Source organism: Lepisosteus oculatus, chromosome 12, assembly GCF_040954835.1.
Source record: "Lepisosteus oculatus isolate fLepOcu1 chromosome 12, fLepOcu1.hap2, whole genome shotgun sequence".
In the NCBI taxonomy this organism is placed as follows: Eukaryota; Metazoa; Chordata; class Actinopteri; order Semionotiformes; family Lepisosteidae; genus Lepisosteus; species Lepisosteus oculatus.
This window is the reverse complement of record NC_090707.1, coordinates 38,322,709-38,343,330: the sequence shown is the minus strand read 5'-3', so window position 1 is coordinate 38,343,330 and position 20,622 is coordinate 38,322,709. Positions and strand designations below refer to the sequence as shown.

Here is a 20,622-nt window from a genome sequence, read left to right as displayed (position 1 = left end):
TGACGCCGGCCCGGTTCACTCTGCTGAGACTGAGACACTGACGCCGGCCCGGTTCACACTGCTGAGACTGACACACTGACGCCGGCCCGGTTCACACTGCTGAGACTGACACACTGACGCCGGCCCGGTTCACTCTGCTGAGACTGAGACACTGACGCCGGCCCGGTTCACACTGCTGAGACTGACAAACTGACTGATCCAGTTCACACTGCTGGTACTGATACTGAGACCGGTCCAGTTCACACAGCCGGTCTGGCCCTGCACTCCTCGCTCTTCCTCGCTGACCCGACGGGCTAGGTCCGGGGTGACCCGCTGACCCACTGGGGCAAACCGGGCCGCCTGGGCTGGACTCCTCTCTCAGCGACTGCAGCCCGACCTCCGTGCCCCGACCCGCTCTGCTCCGTGTGGGAATCCCCTGTGCTGCCCACAGGGAAGGAATGCATTGCGATTAGAGGGCAGGAGCACATTCCTCAGCTGGGAAAGAGGAGGAGGAGGAGGGGTGCAGAGCTCTGTCCTCTCTCCTTCTCCGGCTCTCCCTCGCTCCCTCTCTTCCTCCCTCCCGAGCGCAGGGGCTGCCAGGACAGCCAGCAGGAGTGGAATGCATGTGGGCTGTTTCCCAGGGGACAGACACTGCCGGGGCTGCGCCTCCCCCTGCTGGCGAAAGGCTGTCACAGCACCGGCCCAACAGCGGGCTTCCTGATCTCCCACACTGCCGCCAGGGCCAGGAGGGATATTTCTACAGGGATGTCACTCCCAAGGGCTCTTAGGAAAAGTATCTAGCATGTATTAAATATAGCGCCTTTCATCCCATTTGGCCAGTCTGCACCAGCAGCCCCACCTGGGAGACACACAGTGAACAACCTGCACCAGTAACCCCCCCTGGGAGACACACAGTGGTCATTCTGCACCAGTAACCCCACCTGGGAGACACACAGTGATCAACCTGCACCAGTAACCCCATCTGGGAGACACACAGTGGTCATTCTGCACCAGTAACCCCACCTGGGAGACACACAGTGATCAACCTGCACCAGTGACCCCATCTGGGAGAAACACAGTGGTCATTCTGCACCAGTAACCCCACCTGGGAGACACACAGTGGTCAACCTGCACCAGTCATTCTGCTCCACTGCTGCCTGGCTGGACAGTGTCCATCTCTGAGCTTGCTCACGCCTGTCTCTGTCTCTCTCCAGGTGTGCACTCGGGGTTCGTCACCCTGCCCCGCCTCTCCCGCTCGGACAAGCAGCTGCAGGAGACTCCCGACGTGTGCGATTCGGAACTCCGCCGGGACTCCCTCCAGGACAGCGGCAGCCTGTCTCTCGCGCGGTCCGACTCCTTGCAGTCCTTCACCTTTGACCTGGGGCCCTCCTTAATGAGCGAGGTCCTGGGCCTGATTGACAGCCCCGACTGCAGCCTGGGGGCCAATCAGGGCTGGGGGGAGGAGAAGAGCACCGCCTCCGAGCCGGTTACTGTCAGCCCGGCCGGCCAATCAGAGCCTCCCTCCGCAGATGGGTCCCCCCTGGTCGAGGACTTAAGAGGGCAACGCCTCAACGGGGGGGGAAGCCCCTACTGTGAAGACCAGGACTCCATGGGGGAGCTGGAATTTGAGAAGGAGGAGGCTCTTACAAGAGCAGCCCCAGATGTAGTGTTGGGGTCCCCCTGCAGAGTGGAGCCGGGGATGGAGGCCGAGAGGTTCCAGAGGGCGGCCGACGTGCTGGCTCGGCACTACGGGGGCTCTGGCTTCTTAAAGGGGCAACAGCAGACCGAGGGCAGGGCCCACCAGTTCAGCCCAGACGCGGACTCCAGCACGGCCCTGAAGAGGGCGCCCTACGCCTACCCAGAGGAGGAGGACGAGATCAAGGTCTGAGCTCCGCTTCACGAGCCCTGCAAGCCCCCGGGTGCTGACGTCAGGATCTATATACAGCTGCTGGGCGCCGTTTCGGGGTCCAGAAAAATAAAGGACTACAAAGCAAAGAAAGACTGAGCTTTGGACAGGGAACGGGGGGGGCGAGGATGTTGAGACGCCTGCACGGTCACACACACACACGGGGGACCCCACGCCCCCCCAGTTCCAGACTCATTCTCTTCCACAGGCGTATCTCTACCCTCCCCGATGCCCTCTCCTCCGATCCTGCGCCGCCCTCTCCCGGGAACGGGACAGCAGCTTCAGCGAGGCGCCCCTTTTCGCCCGGCCCTGGGGGGGGCGTCACGGTGGGGCAGCTGTGGTTCCGGGTCAGCCGGGCCTGGGGGTGGGCGTGGCCGACAGCCGCTTGCTGGGAGGAAGACCATCACGCGTTCTCTTCTTCTCGTCCTCCTGCTCTGATTGGCTGAATCTGCGCAGGGGAGACCCCCCCACCACCACCACCAACAATAACCTCCACGACCTCAGGCCTCCATTTCCCTAACCTTTGACCCCGTGTGGAGGGGGGAGGTGTCACTCAAGAAGACAGCGTCTGCTTATCAACAGTCTGGCCCTCGAACCCTCTCAGGCGGGCCCGAAAGAGTCCTGGTGCCGAGTCCTAGATCCCGGTGGAGCTCTGCGCTTGATTGGCTGCAGAAGGGAGCGCCAGCAGGGGCTGATGGGAAGCGCTCCCGGCTGGGGAAGTAAGAGCCCTGACTCCGTGATGCCACCGGGTTTTGCCTCCTCGCTCCGGGACGAGTCTCGGGGCACACGTCTGGAATGACCGGGGGCGAGAGAGGCTCCCGACTGGCCTGAGTTTCCAGACAGGAGCATCTGCCCTCGCTCTGGGGGGGGCACTCTCTCTCTTTCTCCCCCTCGGGCGTGAGCTACTGCTGCTCACACAACAGCACAAAAGAAAAATCGGGCCGCAGCGCGCCGAGACTGCCCCCCACCAGCCCCCCTGGACCGGGCTCGGACAGGAATCGCACTGCGTCCCGACGGCGGCGGTTCTGGTTCTGGTTCGGCAGTGACCAGAGGGGCAGGGCCGCAGCGTCCCAGTCGGGGGGCTGGTTTCCTCTCGGCTCCAGGAGTTCCAGAGACGACGACCAGGGGAACGAGCTGGGATCGGTCTTCCAGAGCAGGCAGCTGGAAGTCATTACCGGAGCAAGCCGAAGGAATTAGGGGATTGTTCCTGGGACGCCGTCCAGCAGGGGAGGAACTGCAGACCCAGCAATGTCCGGGACTGGAATTTTTCTTCTGGTTACTGTCGCTAATTTAAATGCTGATTTCCTAATGCGTTGGACAGATAAGGGAACTATGCGACCGTTGTGTTTGTAGTCATCTGTCTCCCTCTCTTTCTAAAATTCTGTTTTCTCTGTTTTTTCGTCTTGAGTCTGTGTAATGGAGTTATCTCATGAGGGGTGTTCACTGCGAGGCGCCACAACACCCCCCTTCTCAGCTGTCGTAGCCATTCAGACAAGCTGCTCCGCATTTAACTTTCCTAACCAAAGAAGTCTGCTGTGAAGTGGAGACTTGCGTTCATTTAGCCTGACAGTGTGGAGCCAGGCTGGGCAGAGTGTGTGAGCAGAGCTCTGCAACGCCATCGGTGCACAGCTGCACCCTTCAAGTGTGGTCAGGCCATGGGGAAGCCATGACACAGCAGAATAAATGTATGCTCTATTTATGGGGAAACCATGACACAGCTAACTCAGTGGGTATCCCAGAGGTACAGAAACAAGGTGGTAAGATGTGATGGGAAGAGAGAAATCACAATGTACAGGCGGGTGCTCTAAACCACTCCCCAGAGACCATGTGGTGTTCGAAACGCGTACAAAGACAGACAGTCTCCTGTTGGATTAAAGGCTGGACACGTTAACATGTTTAAAAGTGTAAATCGTTTAATCTGCAACTATGTAATAGCTATGCATTGTACAATCAAAGGCAGTGAATTAGCCTGGATTATTTTATATCACAAATGTAATGAGCTGTATTATATATAAATATATAACATGTATTTGGTGCACTTACGAATAATTACAGCAACAACAGTATTAATGACAATAATTATAATAAAACTGTTTTAATAAGCTTGTTACTATGTACAAGTGACAGTGTTTGGCCATTTAGTAACTCTTTCCCGTACCAGCAGCCGATGTACGTTAACACTGCAGACTAACAAACTCCTCCTTCTTCGTTCGGCGATTTGCTCTCTGGCAAGAGCCTGAACGATAACGAGCCCTTGTGAAGCTGTGGGTAAGTGACAAAGGACAAGCTGGTAACTCTCTATGGCAGGAGAAGGTCTGGGGACGCTCCTAATGGGATGCGATCTTGGGAAAAAAGATGCTCGTATTGTGGGGGCAGAAATGGCAGAAAGAGCCCCCCCTAGTGGTGGCACATGTAAGTGCATGAGCACTGTGCACACCAGCTCCCCCTGTCGGTGGACAGTCAGAACTGCGCCTCTGTCCCCTGGCTGGAGAAGGAGCTCCAGGTGCCCCCCTCTCTTCCTGGGATCCCAGTCCAGACAGAAAGAAAAAAAAACAAGTTTGCATCCATCGCTGACATGGGACATGCCAGGTCCAGATCAGAAGCAGACACACAGAGGGAAGGACCGGAGGGCTGGTTCCGGTCGGCAAGTCTCGGGGCCGCGGGGTTCTGCGCTCACCGGGCCTCGGACGACACCTGCGTGCCGCCCGGCGGCTGAGGGGGCGGGAAGTTGGGAGCTCGGACGTTACCCCTCCGGTTCGTGGCCTTCTTGGTCCCAGGAGCCTGGGACTGGAGTGCCGGCTGCAGCCGGGGCTCGGGGGCCGTCGTCTGGGCAAGAGGTGGAAATTGAGCCTGGGGCCTGGCGGGTGCGGTGCTGGGGTACTGCGGGACGTTCGACGGGGGGCCTGTCCCCTTGCCATGGGTGATTGCCGGCCTCTGCTGGAAGGATCTCTTAGCTTTTGGAGAGAAGACACGGGCGGGAGAAATAAACAAAGAGCAGCACACAGAAACCCCACCAGACGTGTCCGTGAGGATTGTCAATGTCCGGATTCTTAAAACGTGTGCTGCCGGCACGGGTGAAAAGAGCCGCTGCCGGTCCCGGCCACCCTGAGGGCGCAGGGATTCACAGAGCCAGAAAAGACACACTGCCCCCTCCGGCACAGACACGAGGCCTAAAGCCCAGGGCCGCGGTGCAGATGGCGCTGGCAGGCGGTATCATCGGAGCAGGGGCTGCCGCCACCACAGCTACCCCGTGTGTGGAGTTGAAGTGTTGTAGTGTTGGTGCACTGCCAGAGCTGTGGTACTATGACTATGCAGTACGGGCCAGTGGGTCACACCAGAGCTGTGGTACTATGACTATGCAGTGCTGGCCAGTGGGTCACACCAGAGCTGTGGTACTATGACTATGCAGTGCTGGCCAGTGGGTCACACCAGAGCTGTGGTGCTGTAGCTGCAGTACGGGCCAGTGGGTCACACTAGAGCTGTGGTGCTGTAGCTGCAGTACGGGCCAGTGGGTCACACTAGAGCTGTGGTGCTGTAGCTGCAGTACGGGCCAGTGGGTCACACTAGAGCTGTGGTGCTGTAGCTGCAGTACGGGCCAGTGGGTCACACTAGAGCTGTGGTGCTGTAGCCGCAGTACGGGCCAGTGGGTCACACCAGAGCTGTGGTGCTGTAGCTGCAGTACCGGCCAGTGGGTCACACTAGAGCTGTGGTGCTGTAGCCGCAGTATGGACCTGTTCAGCAGTGGCAGGCTCTGTGACTCACCGAGAGGGCTCAGCAGGTGGAAGACAGGGTTGGTGTGCTGCAGGAGACTCATGTAGCATCGCAGTCTGGGCCCTGGCAGCACCGACACACAACACAAGACAAGACACAGGGCACAGCTGGTGATACACACGGGGCACAGCCTGGACACACAGAACCCGACACCACAGACACACCCACACACCGCGCACTGGAGTTCACCTCCCACCAGAGCCTGCCGAGCGCACAGACGTGTGATTTTACAGATGTGCGAGTGCACAGATGTGAGTGTCACAGCTGGCGCCTGACCCCTGTGATCCCTCCAGCAGACTCTGTTGTGAGGTGAGGAAAGCGCAGGTACTCACAGGGCTGTTATGTATGCATGCATTCATACCCTTGTTGAACCGGAGCTTTTACGAATTGGTCTATGAAAATCCAGATGCATCTGCACTACTGTATTTATGCAATACAAATAAAAAGTAGAGACTGTAAGAAGTGAAGAAATTATCTGAATTTCCTAAATGTAGTGTTCATATTCTTTCATACTTTGAGACCCCCTGTTTGGCTTTGACAACCTTGAAGTGGCCCTTCCTGTGACCTTTTAATCAGCTCCTAATCTCCTCCTGAGGGACCTACTGCACTCCTCAGCTCCTCGACTCCTCGACTCTCCACTCCTCCTGCTCAGATCATGACGGTCCTGCCGGAGACCGCAGTGTGCCCAGTGAGACCAGTTTCATCCAGACGCATCGTGTGGGCCCGTGTGGCCGGGGAGGTGACTCCTGGTGATTCTGGCACACTGAAGTCTCTTCTTCCTCCGCTGGCAGGGAGATGTGCTGGAAACAGCAGCATCAGGAGGTGGTCCTCGTGTGATTCCTACATGTCAATGAGCCTCACAGGCCACATGTGGGTAAAACTCTTCTTCTGTCCTCTTCTTGCCATCAGCCTGAGCCCCTCGGTGAGGACTGGACTGTCCTGTGGATTGGCACAGCCCTCGCCGGAGCCACAGAGGTCCGTACACTCTGACCCGAGTCTGGGTGAGACCGCCAGGGGGCTCAACTGGAAGGGTTTATCTTTGTCACACCGACAGGGGGTGGAGAAACCTAAATGTTTCAGTCTTACAAATGTATGGAACTATTTGTTACAGTTACGCTGTCCCTTCTACAAATGTTCCTCTTTACACCTTTCCTCATATTATTAATTTTTAATTGGATAACATCCTGACGTACAACTGCAGTTTCTTTAGGTAAGCTTTGCCACAGTTCGCCAAGGGTAAGAAATACGTTTGGAAGCTACCACATACATACTGTATACACATGCATATATCCATATACTGTATAAATAACATGTGTGACACACACAAATACTTATATACTGTGCACACAACACACATAGCACACACGTAGGCACACTCTGGTTGTCGAGAGCCCTGCTACCTTTCTGAGGCTTTGTGCCAACTCCTGGGCCACCCTGAGGCAGGGTGGGGCTCGGCTCAGGTGGGCTCGTCTCCCGGCTCGGTCTCCTTGGGGCCTGGGTTCCACTGTGACTCTGGGCTGGGTTCTGGCTCGGTGGGTCGGAGGAGAGGGGCGCCGTGGGGGCCGGAGCCGGGTTCTCCCACATGCTGGTGCGTCGGGACACTGAGCCCAGCTTGAGGACGACAGGTTCGGAACCGCCCTGCTGAGGGACAGGCGCCGACTCCTGGGAGCTGCAGGGCGAGAGGGAGAGGCAGAGGGGTCAGGGGGTGACCAGGGACGCAGAGATTAGGCAGAGAGAGTGGGATCAGGGAAAGAGATCGGGGAGAGAGATTGATAAGGGACAGTGGGATTGAACAGGAATAGAGAGGGAGGGAGATTGATCAGAGAGAGAGATACAGGGGAGAGAGACGTCAATTAGTGAGACAGGGAGGGGGGAGCGATCAGGGAGAGAGATCAAGCAGTGAGAGATCAGGGAGATGGCAAAAGTGACAGGAGAGAGAGGCAGGGGGAGAGAGAGTGAGAGACAAAGAGGGCAGTGAAAGAGGGAGGAGAGCAGGATGAGGGCAGAAGGAGAGGAAGGGGGTGAGATAGCGAGGGCGAGTGAGCCGCACTGGGGTCCCGTACCTACGGGAGGGGGTGGGGGACCCCGGGGGAGTGAGGGGGATCTCCACAGACTCTGTCTCTGTCTTGGGGTGCTGTGGCTCTGGAGCACCCTGGGGTCCCTGGGTCTCAAAGTCCACCTCTGCATCAAGAAGGAGAGACTGGAGCAGTGGCTCTTGTCCAAGATGGGGTACAGACAGCGCCCCCAAAGCCATGCACAGATGCTGAGGAACAGACACACGCACAGCGACACTCTCTGAGACGTGCTAACACTGTTGCACAATCTGACGAGTACGGAGGGCTGAGAAACACACAGGCATGAGGACAGAGATCCGCTCGTAGATAAACAGTCCAATAGAGAAGGACAGGGACAGACACCTGAACAGGGTTTCTGGGAGACTGGGAGACTGGGAGACAGGCAGACAGGCAGACAGGCAGACAGGCAGACAGGCAGACAGGCAGACAGACAGACAGACAGACAGACAGGCAGGGTACCTCCTGGGAAGAGATCGTGTGCGAACTGAATGAGGGGCTCAATCACTGTCACCACCTGCACTGAGGAGGCTGAAGCCATGTCCAGGAGAGAGTCCTCCCTGAGACAAACACACAGACACACTGTTATTACACACACTCACACTCTCACACACTGTCCAGGAGAGAGTCCTCCCTGAGACAAACACACACAGACACACTGTTATTACACACACTCACACTCTCACACACTGTCCAGGAGAGAGTCCTCCCTGAGACAAACACACACAGACACACTGTTATTACACACACTCACACTCTCACACACTGTCCAGGAGAGAGTCCTCCCTGAGACAAACACACACAGACACACTGTTATTACACACACTCACACTCTCACACACTGTCCAGGAGAGAGTCCTCCCTGAGACAAACACACACAGACACACTGCTATTACACACACTCACACTCTCACACACTGTCCAGGAGAGAGTCCTCCCTGAGACAAACACACACAGACACACTGCTATTACACACACTCACACTCTCACGCACAGTCACACACACTCGCGCACTCTCACACTCACGCACACACACTGACAGAGGGCTGCCCTACCCCTCGCTGCGGGGCCACAGCAGGTTGGGCCCCAGCACGATGGCGATGTTGCTGGGGGTCATCTTGTTGACCTCCTGGTGCTCGGCCAGCTTGGCCAGGAACTTCACCAGGTACCTGGACACACGGACAGCAGACAGCATGCAGGAGAGGGGACAGGGGAGAGGGTGAGACCTGGTTTCACAGCTTACGGGTCAGAACAATATGGGGACTGAGCCCCGAGAAGGAGGCACTGACCGCAGGTTGTTGTAGTTCTCAGGGGGCAGTCTGCCACACACCTCTCTGAGCCTGTCGAGCCTGACAGAAACGTTCTTCTCCCTGCAGCAGGAGGACAGGGATACGACAACGGGATACGTCAATGCTAAATAGCGCTGACAGTCGTACAGGGCTAGAGAACACACCTGCCCAAAGAGAGCTCAGACGCTGATTTGTGTAAATGTAGACAACGAAAGCAGGGTCAGGTGGTGCTGCTTCCCAGTGTCTCAAAAATAGAAGAGCTTACTAATATCCCAGAATTCTTAGCAACAACTTCTTGCTAATACAAACACCACAGGGGAGTCAAAAGTTAATCAACCAGTAAAAAGGCACTGAACCCAAGTGCGGGCTGATCTCTAAGGTTACAGGTGCCGAAGCTCCAGTAGAGGGCGGTATCTGGCTTACCCAGCTGCCTCGAACCAATCACTGTAGAGTTCAAAGGTCATCAGAGGCTGCGGCAGCTCCCTCAGGTAGGACTTCAGAGCACCTGTCAGAGACACAGCAGTACAGACACACGTCTTTACCCCTCTCCCTCGTCAAAATGAGAGGGGAAAACATTTTCACACACAAGAGTTTCATTCAGTTTCATCTGGTTCTGGGGCTCCAATCGGAAAGACTGAAGCTCCAAGGCACTGCCCTTGAGGTTTGTCTCAAAGTCTCAGTGCTCTGAACGAGGCAAGAAAACACTCTTTCCCCAACCTCTCTGCCTTCTTCCAAATCTCTCTCCTCTCTCCTCCCTCTGTCACCTCCCACCTCTCCCTGCCCTGTACATTCTCAGTCTCCCTCCCCTTCTCACCCCCCCCATCATACCTGCCACTGCGTGGGGGTCAGTGCAGAACTCGCTGTGGTCAGCATTCCCACTGTCCAGACTGGACTTCAGCTTCTTCACCACTGAGGCTGCTGCCGCCAACCGGAACAGACCCTGGACATCGCCGACACACGGACAACACATCGCCGACAGACAGGAGCACAGAGACAGACAGACAGCACAGAGACGCACAGACAGCACAGAGACAGACAGGAGCACAGAGACACACAGACAGGAGCACAGAGACACACAGACAGCACAGAGACAAACAGGAGCACAGAGACACACAGACAGCACAGAGACAGACAGACAGCACAGAGACAGACAGGAGCACAGAGACACACAGACAGCACAGAGACACACAGACAGGAGCACAGAGACACACAGACAGGAGCACAGAGACACACAGACAGCACAGAGACAGGCAGGAGCACAGAGACACACAGACAGCAACACAGAGACACACAGTCCAGATATACAGGACAGGCAGACACAAACACACAGGCACACAGAAGAGACACAGACACAAACAGGAGACAGTGAATTCTATTACCATTATTCTGATATAATAATACTTCATTTCCCAGGAGATTAACCGTGCAGGTACTGTACATTGTGAGAAGCTCTGACCTAATAAACGATCTCAGAGGCAGGAGAGGGGAGCTGTGTGAGCGAGTAAGGAACAAGTCAAGGATAATTCCACGCTGGGAAGCAAACGGAAGACTCAACAAAGTTTCGGGTGAGGAGTCTTCTTCATGCCTGAAGAAGGTACGTGTGGTGTTTCAGGGGGTCTCGGTCCCTGGCCGGCACGTCGCGCTCACCTCCTCCTTCATGCCCGTGAGCAGCAGCAGGCGGACACACTCCTGGACGGGCAGAGCAATCTCTCTGCTGCTGGACTGCAGGTGGGACTGCAGGGGCTCGCCATACACCTTCGCTCGGCCACTGCTCATCGAAGGCACTGCAAGACACACCAGCCACGGCTCTGAGGCGCTGACACACAACTGCAAATGCAGCAGGGGCTCATCCTGCACTGGGACCCTGGCTGTGATCTCTGGGATGTAGGGGCTCATCCTGGACTGGGACCCTGGACTGTGATCTCCAGCCTGTAGGGGCTCATCCTGGACTGGGACCCTGGCTGTGATCTCCAGGCTGTAGGGGCTCATCCTGGACTGGGACCCTGGCTATGATCTCCGAGATACACTCTGGGGCTACAGCTATTCTTTTGGATGACAAAACTACTCAGGAAGCAATGGACTGGTCTGTGCAACGTGATTCTTAATTTCCCTTGTTCAGTCTAACCATTTTTTCAAAACCCTTCTGCGCCTGTAGGGTATATAGAGCAGGGCCTGCTGGCTCACCGGTGTGGTGATTGTTCTCCTTCAGCTCTGATATCATGGGCTCCAGAATGCTGAAGGACTGCTTGTGGTATTCGGCCTGCAGTTCCAGGAGCTGTGGGAAAAGGACAACACACTCTGACTCACTCCTTCCCGAAAGACTGCAGGTGCGACTGCCCTCGGGCCGGTGAGCCGCGCGCAGATCGCCCGCCAGATCGCCGAACTCGATTCAATGCGATCGCGTGTGATCGCCGAACGGGCCGGCAGCTGACTACCCACCCGGGTGAAGTAGCTGGCGTAGTCATCCTCCTTGGTGGCGAAGTGGTAGAGATCGGCGGAGTACTGGTCCTGCAGGCAAACACAGAGCAGGGCGCGGTCAGCGCTGACCCCCTGTCTGGACCGCGGCATCAGGCCTGGCAGGCCACCTGTTCCCATGGTGACACTCTGGTACCTCACCTGTTTCCTTCACCATGGAAACCATCACAGGTGATGGCTCCCATCCCTGACATGCACTATGGTTCAAATGGACTCTGGACTTATTACAGCACATCTACGACAGGTGTTCACATGACTAGAAACTAAAGCTCAGTGTACTGGTGATAACTGGAATATCATTTTATAGGCAGTACAGCCTCACATGCTGTCAGTAATAACACTGATTCTACTGCTGCCTGCTGTCACACTGATACTGCTGATGACAGGATCTGATGGTGCGTCTGGTACCACATAGGTGACTGACTTTGATTATCTCCAGCTTCCTCCAGGCATCTTCCACCTCTTCCCTCAGCCCCTCCTGCTTCGCCTGGGCACCGGAGCTGCCCTGAGTCTGCCTGTACAGAGACAGAGGGAACGAGAGAGGGGCTGAGGGCCTGGTCTGTCAGTGCAGAGAGAGACAGACAGAGGGCCTGAGGTCAGTACAGAGACAGACAGAGGGCCTGAGGTCAGTACAGAGACAGACAGAGGGGCTGAGGTCAGTACAGAGAGACACAGAGGGGCTGAGGTCAGTACAGAAACAGACAGAGGGGCTGAGGTCAGTACAGAGACAGACAGAGGGCCTGAGGTCAGTACAGAGACAAACAGAGGGGGTGAGGTCAGTACAGAGAGACACAGAGGGCCTGAGGTCAGTACAGAGACAGAGGGGGTGAGGTCAATACAGAGAGACACAGAGGGCCTGAGGTCAGTACAGAGACAGACAGAGGGGCTGAGGTCAGTACAGAAACAGACAGAGGGGCTGAGGTCAGTACAGAAACAGACAGAGGGGCTGAGGTCAGTACAGAGACAAACAGAGGGGGTGAGGTCAGTACAGAGAGACACAGAGGGCCTGAGGTCAGTACAGAGACAGACAGAGGGCCTGAGGTCAGTACAGAGACAGACAGAGGGGCTGAGGTCAGTACAGAGACAGACAGAGGGCCTGAGGTCCGAGTCTGAGACATGAGAGTGGGATGAGAGCATGAGGGAGAGGAGGCAGACTGACCTGTTGCGGGCAGTGTTCCAGTCAGTGGTCAGCTTGGCAAACTGTTTCTTGTTCCTCAGGATAGCAGGCAGGTCCTCCTGTGACAACAGCCCACACAGCACAGTGTTAGACACAGATTCCAGCCTCACAGCAGCACACGCCAGGGCACTGGCCTCAACAACAGCTTGTTCCACACTCCCAGCACCCTTTGTGTAAAGAAGAGTCTCCTGTTCTCAATTCAAAATGTACTTCCATAGTCTTACCACTTCTGGTTTCTCTACTGATTCTGGAGAAGTTCACTGGGTCAGCACCCTCAGGGATTTTGAATACTTGTATCAGGTCCCTCGTAATCTTCTCCAATTAAAACTAAAGAGATTTGGTTCCTTCAGCCTGTCAGTCCAGCAGACTCCCCTATACCCCTCTTCACTTGAGATACCCCAACCCACAGACCCCCTATGGATTCTAGATGCCCCTCAGACCCCCTATACAGAAAACACCTATATTATATTATTTCCTCCTACGTCAGAGACACCCTATATTAGGGTACAGTTGGGGGAGTTAGGTAGCTCACCTCACTGAGTTTATTCAGGGGTTCCAGCACCTCCTTCTCCATCTGGACCTCGAAATCGGCCAGCATCCTGGCCAGCCTGTTCTCAGTGAAGCAGCACATCTCCAGCACCCTCCTGACGCACAGAAGGGACAGACATGCTTAGACTGGTCAGCACACCGAAACTGGCCCAGATGGACACACTCAGCTCGGTCATCACTCTGAAACTGGCCCAGACAGACACACACACAGCCCGGTCAGCATTCTCAAACTGGTCCATATGGACACACACACACACAGCCGATCATCACACTGACACTGGCCCAGATGGACACTCACAGCTCGGTCGCCACACTTGAATCTGGCCCCTATAGGCACACTGGCTCCCCACCACATCCACTCTTTGAGCATTTGGCTCTGTAGCGACCTGCAGGTGATCCTGTCCTGATTGGAGGAGAGGCAAGTCCCTCGCTGACATCACAGCGAGCCTGCAGGCGCCCAGAGAAAGCCCCATCTGTCTCATCCCACCTCCCACCCCCAGGAGGTGCTGTGCCACCTGTGTGCCACCTGGGCTGTCTGCTCTTGCCTGGCCTGTCTGTGTTGCAGCCCAGAGTCTCAGAGCCTCACCTTATACTTGAATCCCCGTCGAAGTCCTTAAGGCTCTCCGCCATGCTGACAGACAGCATCATCAGAGGGATCTTTTTCTGTGGAGAGACAGGAAGATGGGACACAGACAGGAGAGACAGACAGGCAGGAGAGAGACGTGAGAGAAAGACAAGAGATGGAAGACAGACAGGTGAGAGAGGGACAGACAGACAGGTGAGAGAGGGAGTAAGTAACCCTGCTTGAAGAGAGCGACAGACATGAAAGAGATAGCAGGGAGAGACAGACACAAGAGAGATGGGGAAACAGGGGGGGCATAGGAGATGGAGACAGACAGGTGAGAGAGACAGACAGGTCAGAGAGACAGGAGAGAGAGAGGAGATTGATGGGGAGGACTGGTGAAAGAGGAAAAGAAAAAACTGATTGAGTAAATGTGAAAAATGTGTGTATTTTCCCCCCAACACGGGGAGACTGCACATACAGTGCTACCAATAGTGACATACTCCCTCTAGTGGCTAAGATGTGTAAGCTATGTAAGGAACACGAGGGACTTATGGCACTGATTATTCACTCTTAATGACTTTGTCTGATCACTTAACCGGGCTCTATTCCCACTGTTTCCAGTTCTTCACCCAGTGAGGATTGTGGGTGGATCCTGGTGCACAGTGTCCCCGCGGGACCAGGAGTGAAGATCACTGACCCATGAGCTTCCAGACAGCGTTACAGGCGTGCGCCTGGGACGAGCCTGTTGCAGTACTTGCTGCAGACAGAGCTCTAGCCCCGAACGGCGACAGACGCACAGACAGACGGGGGTGCTGTACCATACGCTTATCCATGTCTGGTCCCAGCTGGCTCTGCAAGCAGCCAGTCAGCTTCTTGGAAAGGATCTGGAAGGCCTTCTTGGCTGGCTCCACCCTCTGCTCCACCTGCAGCCAATGAGAACGGAGGGGCGGGACCTCAGAAGGCAACTGCGCGGGAACTGACAACACATTCAGCCAATCATACCAGCAAGCCACCATCGTCGGCCACACAAGCCCCGAGCTCGCCAGCGCGCGCGGTGCAGAGCCGGCAGTGTAAGAGGAGGGCAAGCGTGAGGCCACTTTGCAGTCCACTCCATTACCAGCGCACTCCGCGGCATGTTTTTCCAGCGGCCAGACTCCCAGATCTGTAGGATCAACACCACGCTGAAGGTGCTGGCGGCATCGAAGCCCTGGAGCGGAGCCCGGGTGGAAGTGCCCCCGCGGAGCCCCAGCCCCGTTAGCTGGGGGTCCAGAAACAGCCCAGCGGTATCAACTCACCAGCACGAGGTCCTCAGCCAGGAGGTCAGTTGCATCCTGTGCCCTGGAGGTTGAAAAAAAGAGCCACTCGGTGAACTCGTACCGCAGACACACACAGCCGGGTCTGAGCCAACAAAAACCATTAACCAGCTTTCTGAAGGACACACAGCCTGGGGATGAAACCATTAACCAGCTTTCTGAAGGACACACAGCCTGGGTGTGAAAGACTTAACCAGCTTTCTGAAGGACACACAGCCTGGGTATGAAAGACTTAACCAGCTTTCTGAAGGACACACAGCCTGGGTGTGAAATAATTAAGCAGCTTCCTGCAGACACACGGTCCTGGTATATGACAATAATTTATTTTTATTTTCCAGGAATTCTGGCAGGGCCAGAATGAGATGGGTTATAACGAGTTCAGAGCAGGTCTATAACGAGGCACAATGAGCCGTTTTTACTGTGACAGCTCCAGCAGGACAGCGGCATTAGAGAAAGCCAGTCCAGTCAATGGAAAAGCAGCCGGATTGACCGGGCAAATGTCAGGAATCTCAGAAATGCTGCCCGACGCCTACAAGTAGCTAAATGTGCAAAATATGTCAGCGGTCCAGTGCTCTCAGGAAGAGCTACACATCTGACACCCACACTTCGTGAGAAGCACAAAAACCAAACACTGAGCTTGAGCTCACTTCGTCTTTACTGACCTCCAACACTCACTGGCCCAATATATCAGGATGCCCCCCCCGCCACGAATACAGCATTGAGCCGTCTGTCTCGTGTTGTCTGCCTGCGCAGGACCAGGATGAGGTTTCCACAGGAAAATGAACATTTGCAGCCCCGACAGTCCTGACCCGTTCTTCCAAAAGGATCGTGGGATGGAATTGGCTCGGAACCAGTAACATGTCAGCCACTGAGTGTTTACTGCCAGGCTGGAGGAGCTGAGTCTCTTCGGTCCCGGACAGAGAAGATGATGAGGGGACCTGATACCGGTATCTAAACCCTCGAAGACCATGACACAACGAGTCTTCTGGGAACACGAACCAGAGCAACGAGCTGAACGCCCTGGACTGGGTGCAGGGGTTAGAACCTGCAGGGGGACGGAGGGATGGATGTTCTTTCAGATCAGAACGTCAAGGACCTGCGTCAGCCACAGGCCTGGGCCCGCAGGTGCTGTGGCCCTGAGGTGACAGAAGCCTGCTCCGTGGTGCTGTCTGTCCGCAGTGCGCTGTGTTTGTGCGGCGCTGGTGAGAGGAGGGGGGGCGGCTGTGGGCGGGGAGGTTCGCTTCGCGAGAGAGAGGCCACTGTGGCTGCTGCTGTGGCGCCCTGCCGGCTCTCGCCCACACGCTCTCCTCTCCCCCCGTGTGACAGGAACTGCAGGGGGCGGGTCGCGCTCCGCTGCGCTGGGGGCAGGGCCCGCCGGGCCCTCGGCCTTCAGCTTTACACCTGCCAGAATCGCCAGTCAGGCGGTAAACCTGTGGCCTGCTCCGGCGACTGAAAACTGTGTCGCTTTCAGTGGAGGGGGGAGAGGGGCGTTAACAAGGGGCGGTCTGGAGATCTCTGGTGACCCCAACAGGCCATCCGGGAGGATCCCCGCAAAAACAGGGCAAACGTGTCCAGCAGGGGGAGAGATCAAGACCCTCACGCGGGGGGTTTGCTCTGTCTTTGATGTCTCATCATGCGAGACTTCAGCTGCGGTTACCCCTGGTTACGCACTGGCACCCCGAGACCAGGCCTGGACACCCCTGAAGGGGTTGCTGGGGTTTGGGGTGACACACCAGTCCATTGTGGGGTACACGCACACGCAAGCAGAGTTTTGAGAGACCGGTTCGCCCAGTCAGCACAGTTTGGGAAGACGGGAGGAGACTGGAGCACCCGGAGAAAACCCTCAGGCACACAGGAGGAACACGCAGACTCCACACAGAGGGTGCCACAGTCCCGAATCGAACCCAGGACTGGGAAGCTGTGAGGCAGTGGGACTAAGAGCCACACCTCTGTGCCTCCGGCGAGCTGGGTATTCACACTGGGACGGGGTAGCTGAGAATTAGGAGGGGGAACTGAGCTTGTTGATTTTAGTCTCTTGCGGGTCAAAGGTGCAGCCCAGCTCCCAGATCACAAGGTTTTTGTTCCAGGTTCTATCTCTGTCCATGTGGTTTTCCTGTCCTGCTCACTGGGATCTCTCTGTGGTGTTCCCAGATCTGTTGAACGTGCACTGAAGCAGTTGCCACACGTACTGGGAATGTGGGAGACACTGGAGATGGGATACCTGTCCATCACAGGGACACACGCCACACACAAACACGCACCACGCACGCACAGGGGACACTGGTTAACCTTAACCAGTCAGCTTGTCTTTATACTGTTGGGGAAGGAAACCAGGTCACCCAGGAAAAAGCACCCAGTCCCTGCAAACTCCATACAGAAGGTGCAGCTAGGCCAGTCTCGAACCCGGGACCCAAGAACTGGGAGGCAGCAGTGCCAGCTGCCACACAACCATGCCAAAAAGATAAAGATACTGCTTTTTTAAGTCTGAAAAGGGTAAAAACAACATGCACTTGTTTCCAATGTTTTCACTTTCCACGTTAGCCTTTACAAAAAAAAACAATTTCTCGTGTTTTTAAGGTAATGAAACACTTTAAAAGACATCCTGCAATTGAAAGATAAGCTGAAACTTTTTCCTCTGCCCTGCATTGTGTGCAGAATATATGTATAGCACCAGGCACTGTTCTATCTAGGTCACAGATCACGCATCTTTTATTACTGTTTCATTGTGCGAGTGGTTTTGATATTTCTATTAATAAAAGCCACCCACTTCAGCCTCCTGCACTGTTCTGCGAGCTGCCCTGTCAAGATGACATCACCTGAGCCGAGCCCCGGCCACGCCGCGTGGCTGCCTCTGGCTCGCGGGGGGCACCTCAGGGTCCTCCACTTACACGGCTCACGGTCTTGCTCGTCTGGGACCATGGATGTTGTAAACTGCTTTTACAGCACAACAGGCCGGGGGCATCAGCGAAGACAAGCAGAGGAATGACTGGGGGCCACTCCGAACGGTCTAATCGCCCTTTGCCAGCAGGGGGTTGTGCAGAAGGACTAGGAGGGGAGGCACCACCCCCTCCACTGTGAACTCGCATGGCAAGGGTACTGCGCAGGCGGAACAGCGACAGACTCGGGACGCTGGGCGCCTGTTTCTGTTGTAGCCGCTGTGCTGGAGAAGAAGTCCCCCCCAGGGGAGAAATGATTCAACCCCCGACTCCGCAGATCTGCCAACGGCCCGGCTCCGGAGGCTCGACCCGGGAGCCGTGCAGCTCCTCGCGCAGGTTCCCACTCGGCAAGCTGTTTCACGCCCCAGAAACCACCGGGGTTTCGCTTCAGTCAACCGGCTGAGCCGCTGAGCTCAGAGCTGGGGTGACAGCCAGGGCACCTGCGCCCCGGTTCTCCACCGAACCAGACCGAGCTGCGCCCCACACTTCAGGGGCAGGACTGCTCATCAATGCCGGTTTATGGGCGCCTACCAATGTGATCAATCCTCAGATCAATCAGCTCCTAGCTACCAGGCAGGCTGTATGGGACTAATGGCCTCCTGTTGTCTCTAACCTTTCTGATGCTCTCTGTGCCACACGGACCAGCAGAATGACCTCATTAAGCACGGACGCACTTGGCGCCGAGTCCAGAGACTGGGGAAGGCCAGGGAGAGGAAGATGATGATGATGATGATGGAGTGGACCAGCTGCTGCTCCCCTCCGACAGGCCGTTTTCAAGACCAGTAGGCGGGACACAGGACGTCAAATAGCGCCACCGTTTTGTAAACACCACCCTTTGGAGACCAGCGAACAACAGCACCGAAGGGCGGCCATGTGAGAAATCACAATGACGTGACTCATCACGCGCCCCGGGCAGCCGGCCGGTCAGCCTGGACGAGTGTCCGGTGGCTCAGGCTCTGACCCCGTGCCCCGGAGAGCCCCAGTGTCCGAGCTCCGACAGACGCCTCCGGTTCCACTCAGCTGGCAGCTCAGGACAAGGGCTCCTCTGCCGGCGTTAAGGACTGTGAAAGTATTTGGGTCCGTGATCAAATCATCACCTGGTGCAGCGCCAGGTGGAGAGAGGGATGATAAAGGACCAACGAGTTCAAGCCTCTTCCTCTCAAGCTGTCTGGGAGTCAGGAGCCCCAGTCCTGGTCCAGGTAACAGCTCCAGCCCCAGAACCTGGTCTTGCAGACACTGCCCGTCACGGGCCGAAGACCCCAGTATTCCTGCCTGCCTGGACTGGTCACTGACTCGATAACAGACAGGCAGCAAGGCCAGAGTAGAGGCCAGCTCCGCAGGACAGTTCCAGCCCAGGTACCTGGATCTGAACAGCGGAGGAGGAGACTTGCAAGGAAACAGAAAAGCCCGACACTCCTTCCCTCGTCCGGGCCAGCACGGACTCAGAGACAGCACGGGGCCCTGGCCATCTGACACACTTTAAAACTGTTCCCACAGATGACACAGAGCGCAGGGAGGGGTTCGTGCGTCTTTAAGTTGACTGAAGCAAGCGGATCTCTGCAAGCCTGCGCGCCTGCAAGCCCTGCGAGCATGCACTGCAGTTTGGAGAAGTGGCAGCAGGGGATCACGAAAGTGCTCTTGCTTTGTGCTGTGCAGACCGCAGTGTCAGCCAGGCTGCAGCAGCTCCAGGCGTCACCGGGGCTTCCTGGGCCCTGGGATAATCCATCCTGCTCCCAGAGGACTCCACACATCCCCGGAGACAACGCCGTTCTGGCACCAGCGCAGACGGCAGGTTTGCACAACACCCTAATTAAAGGCTAACTAACTTACCACAGACAGCTCAAGGGGTAAGGTGGGAAAGAGTGGGTTGGCATCTTTTTCCCCCAGAATTCCCTCGCCCCGCGAGTGTCAGTATTGTCCCCTCCTCTCTAGCACCTGGACGATCAGCCAGCTCGACGCATCAGCTCCCCACTCCCCTCGGCCCAGGCCCTTCGGGCAGAGCGCAGGCCCAGGCCCACTGTGCTGGCAGGATGTTTTAAAAGGGGACCGAGCGCGAGGCGAGCCCCTCCAAACCAGACCCCCTTCCCAGGACCTCTCGGGCGACCCGAGCGGCTCGCCGGCGTCGCCCAGAGCAGGCAGAACAGGTAGCACGGCGGCGGCCGGACTTACTTCCCCCCTGTGGTGAACTGCTTCATGCGATTCAGCTGCTTCAGCATGATGGCTTGGAAGAGGAGCCTCTCTCCGTCCGTCTGTCTCTCTCTCTCTCGGGGGTCGGCCACCGTCTGGACGGGCTGGACACCAGGAGCCACCAGCCCCGCTCCGCCGCCTCTGCGCTTAACTGCTCTCTCCGGCCCCCCCAGCCCCCAGCGCTCTGCTCTGCTCTCCCCCGGCAGCGGCTCGGACTCCTAGTTCTTGTTTTCGCCTGCTTGCTGAATGGCGACGCGCACGCCTGCACACACACACAGACACACAGACAGACGCACACACGCACACGGAGCACCGCAGTCACTGCAAAAGAGGAAGTCGCCCTGCACGGGGAACAGGAAGAGAGCTCGGTGATCTCATGGCAGAGCAGAAAGCAACGTCTTTA

The 20,622-nt window shown here is 56.5% G+C and overlaps 2 protein-coding genes across 3 annotated transcripts in view; one reads left to right on the top strand and one right to left on the bottom strand.

Moving 5' to 3' along the window:
• The window catches only part of cdc42ep1a (CDC42 effector protein (Rho GTPase binding) 1a), a 13,701-nt gene extending 9,709 nt beyond the window's left edge, over positions 1 to 3,992 (top strand). Inside the window, exon 4 of the mRNA XM_069197026.1 lies at positions 1,194 to 3,992. Within this exon, the coding sequence (XP_069053127.1) occupies positions 1,194 to 1,867 (674 nt within the window). The 3' untranslated portion in view covers positions 1,868 to 3,992. The remainder of the gene's footprint in view (positions 1 to 1,193) is intronic.
• Positions 3,952 to 20,622, bottom strand: sh3bp1 (SH3-domain binding protein 1). 2 transcript variants are annotated; one of them, XM_069197004.1, is made up of 19 exons: positions 20,202 to 20,622; positions 15,079 to 15,121; positions 14,602 to 14,706; positions 13,805 to 13,881; positions 13,202 to 13,313; positions 12,652 to 12,728; positions 11,917 to 12,007; positions 11,457 to 11,525; positions 11,202 to 11,292; positions 10,665 to 10,801; positions 9,846 to 9,957; positions 9,441 to 9,522; positions 9,018 to 9,098; positions 8,784 to 8,897; positions 8,191 to 8,288; positions 7,720 to 7,837; positions 7,057 to 7,325; positions 5,648 to 5,719; positions 3,952 to 4,839 (listed from the first exon to the last, which is right to left on the bottom strand). In XM_069197004.1, exons 1-19 carry the CDS (start codon positions 20,246 to 20,248, stop codon positions 4,559 to 4,561), a joined length of 2,076 nt encoding a protein of 691 aa, XP_069053105.1. In that variant the 5' UTR covers positions 20,249 to 20,622; the 3' UTR covers positions 3,952 to 4,558. The 2 variants fall into 2 exon arrangements, with proteins under 2 accessions (XP_069053105.1, XP_069053106.1); XM_069197005.1 differs by lacking the exon at positions 5,648 to 5,719 and having other exon boundaries at positions 20,202 to 20,620.

What these genes read in the sequence shown, in the direction of transcription:
- sh3bp1 (XM_069197004.1), bottom strand. Translation starts at nt 20,248, where the DNA reads ATGCTGAAGCAGCTGAATCGCATGAAGCAGTTCACCACAGGGGGGAA. An exon ending in CTGTGGCCCCGCAGCGAGGG is followed by an intron (nt 8,289 to 8,783) that starts GTAGGGCAGCCC and finishes TGTTTGTCTCAG; the next exon opens with GGAGGACTCTCTCCTGGACA. An exon ending in TGGCACAAAGCCTCAGAAAG is followed by an intron (nt 5,720 to 7,056) that starts GTAGCAGGGCTC and finishes CGGTGCTGCCAG; the next exon opens with GGCCCAGACTGCGATGCTAC.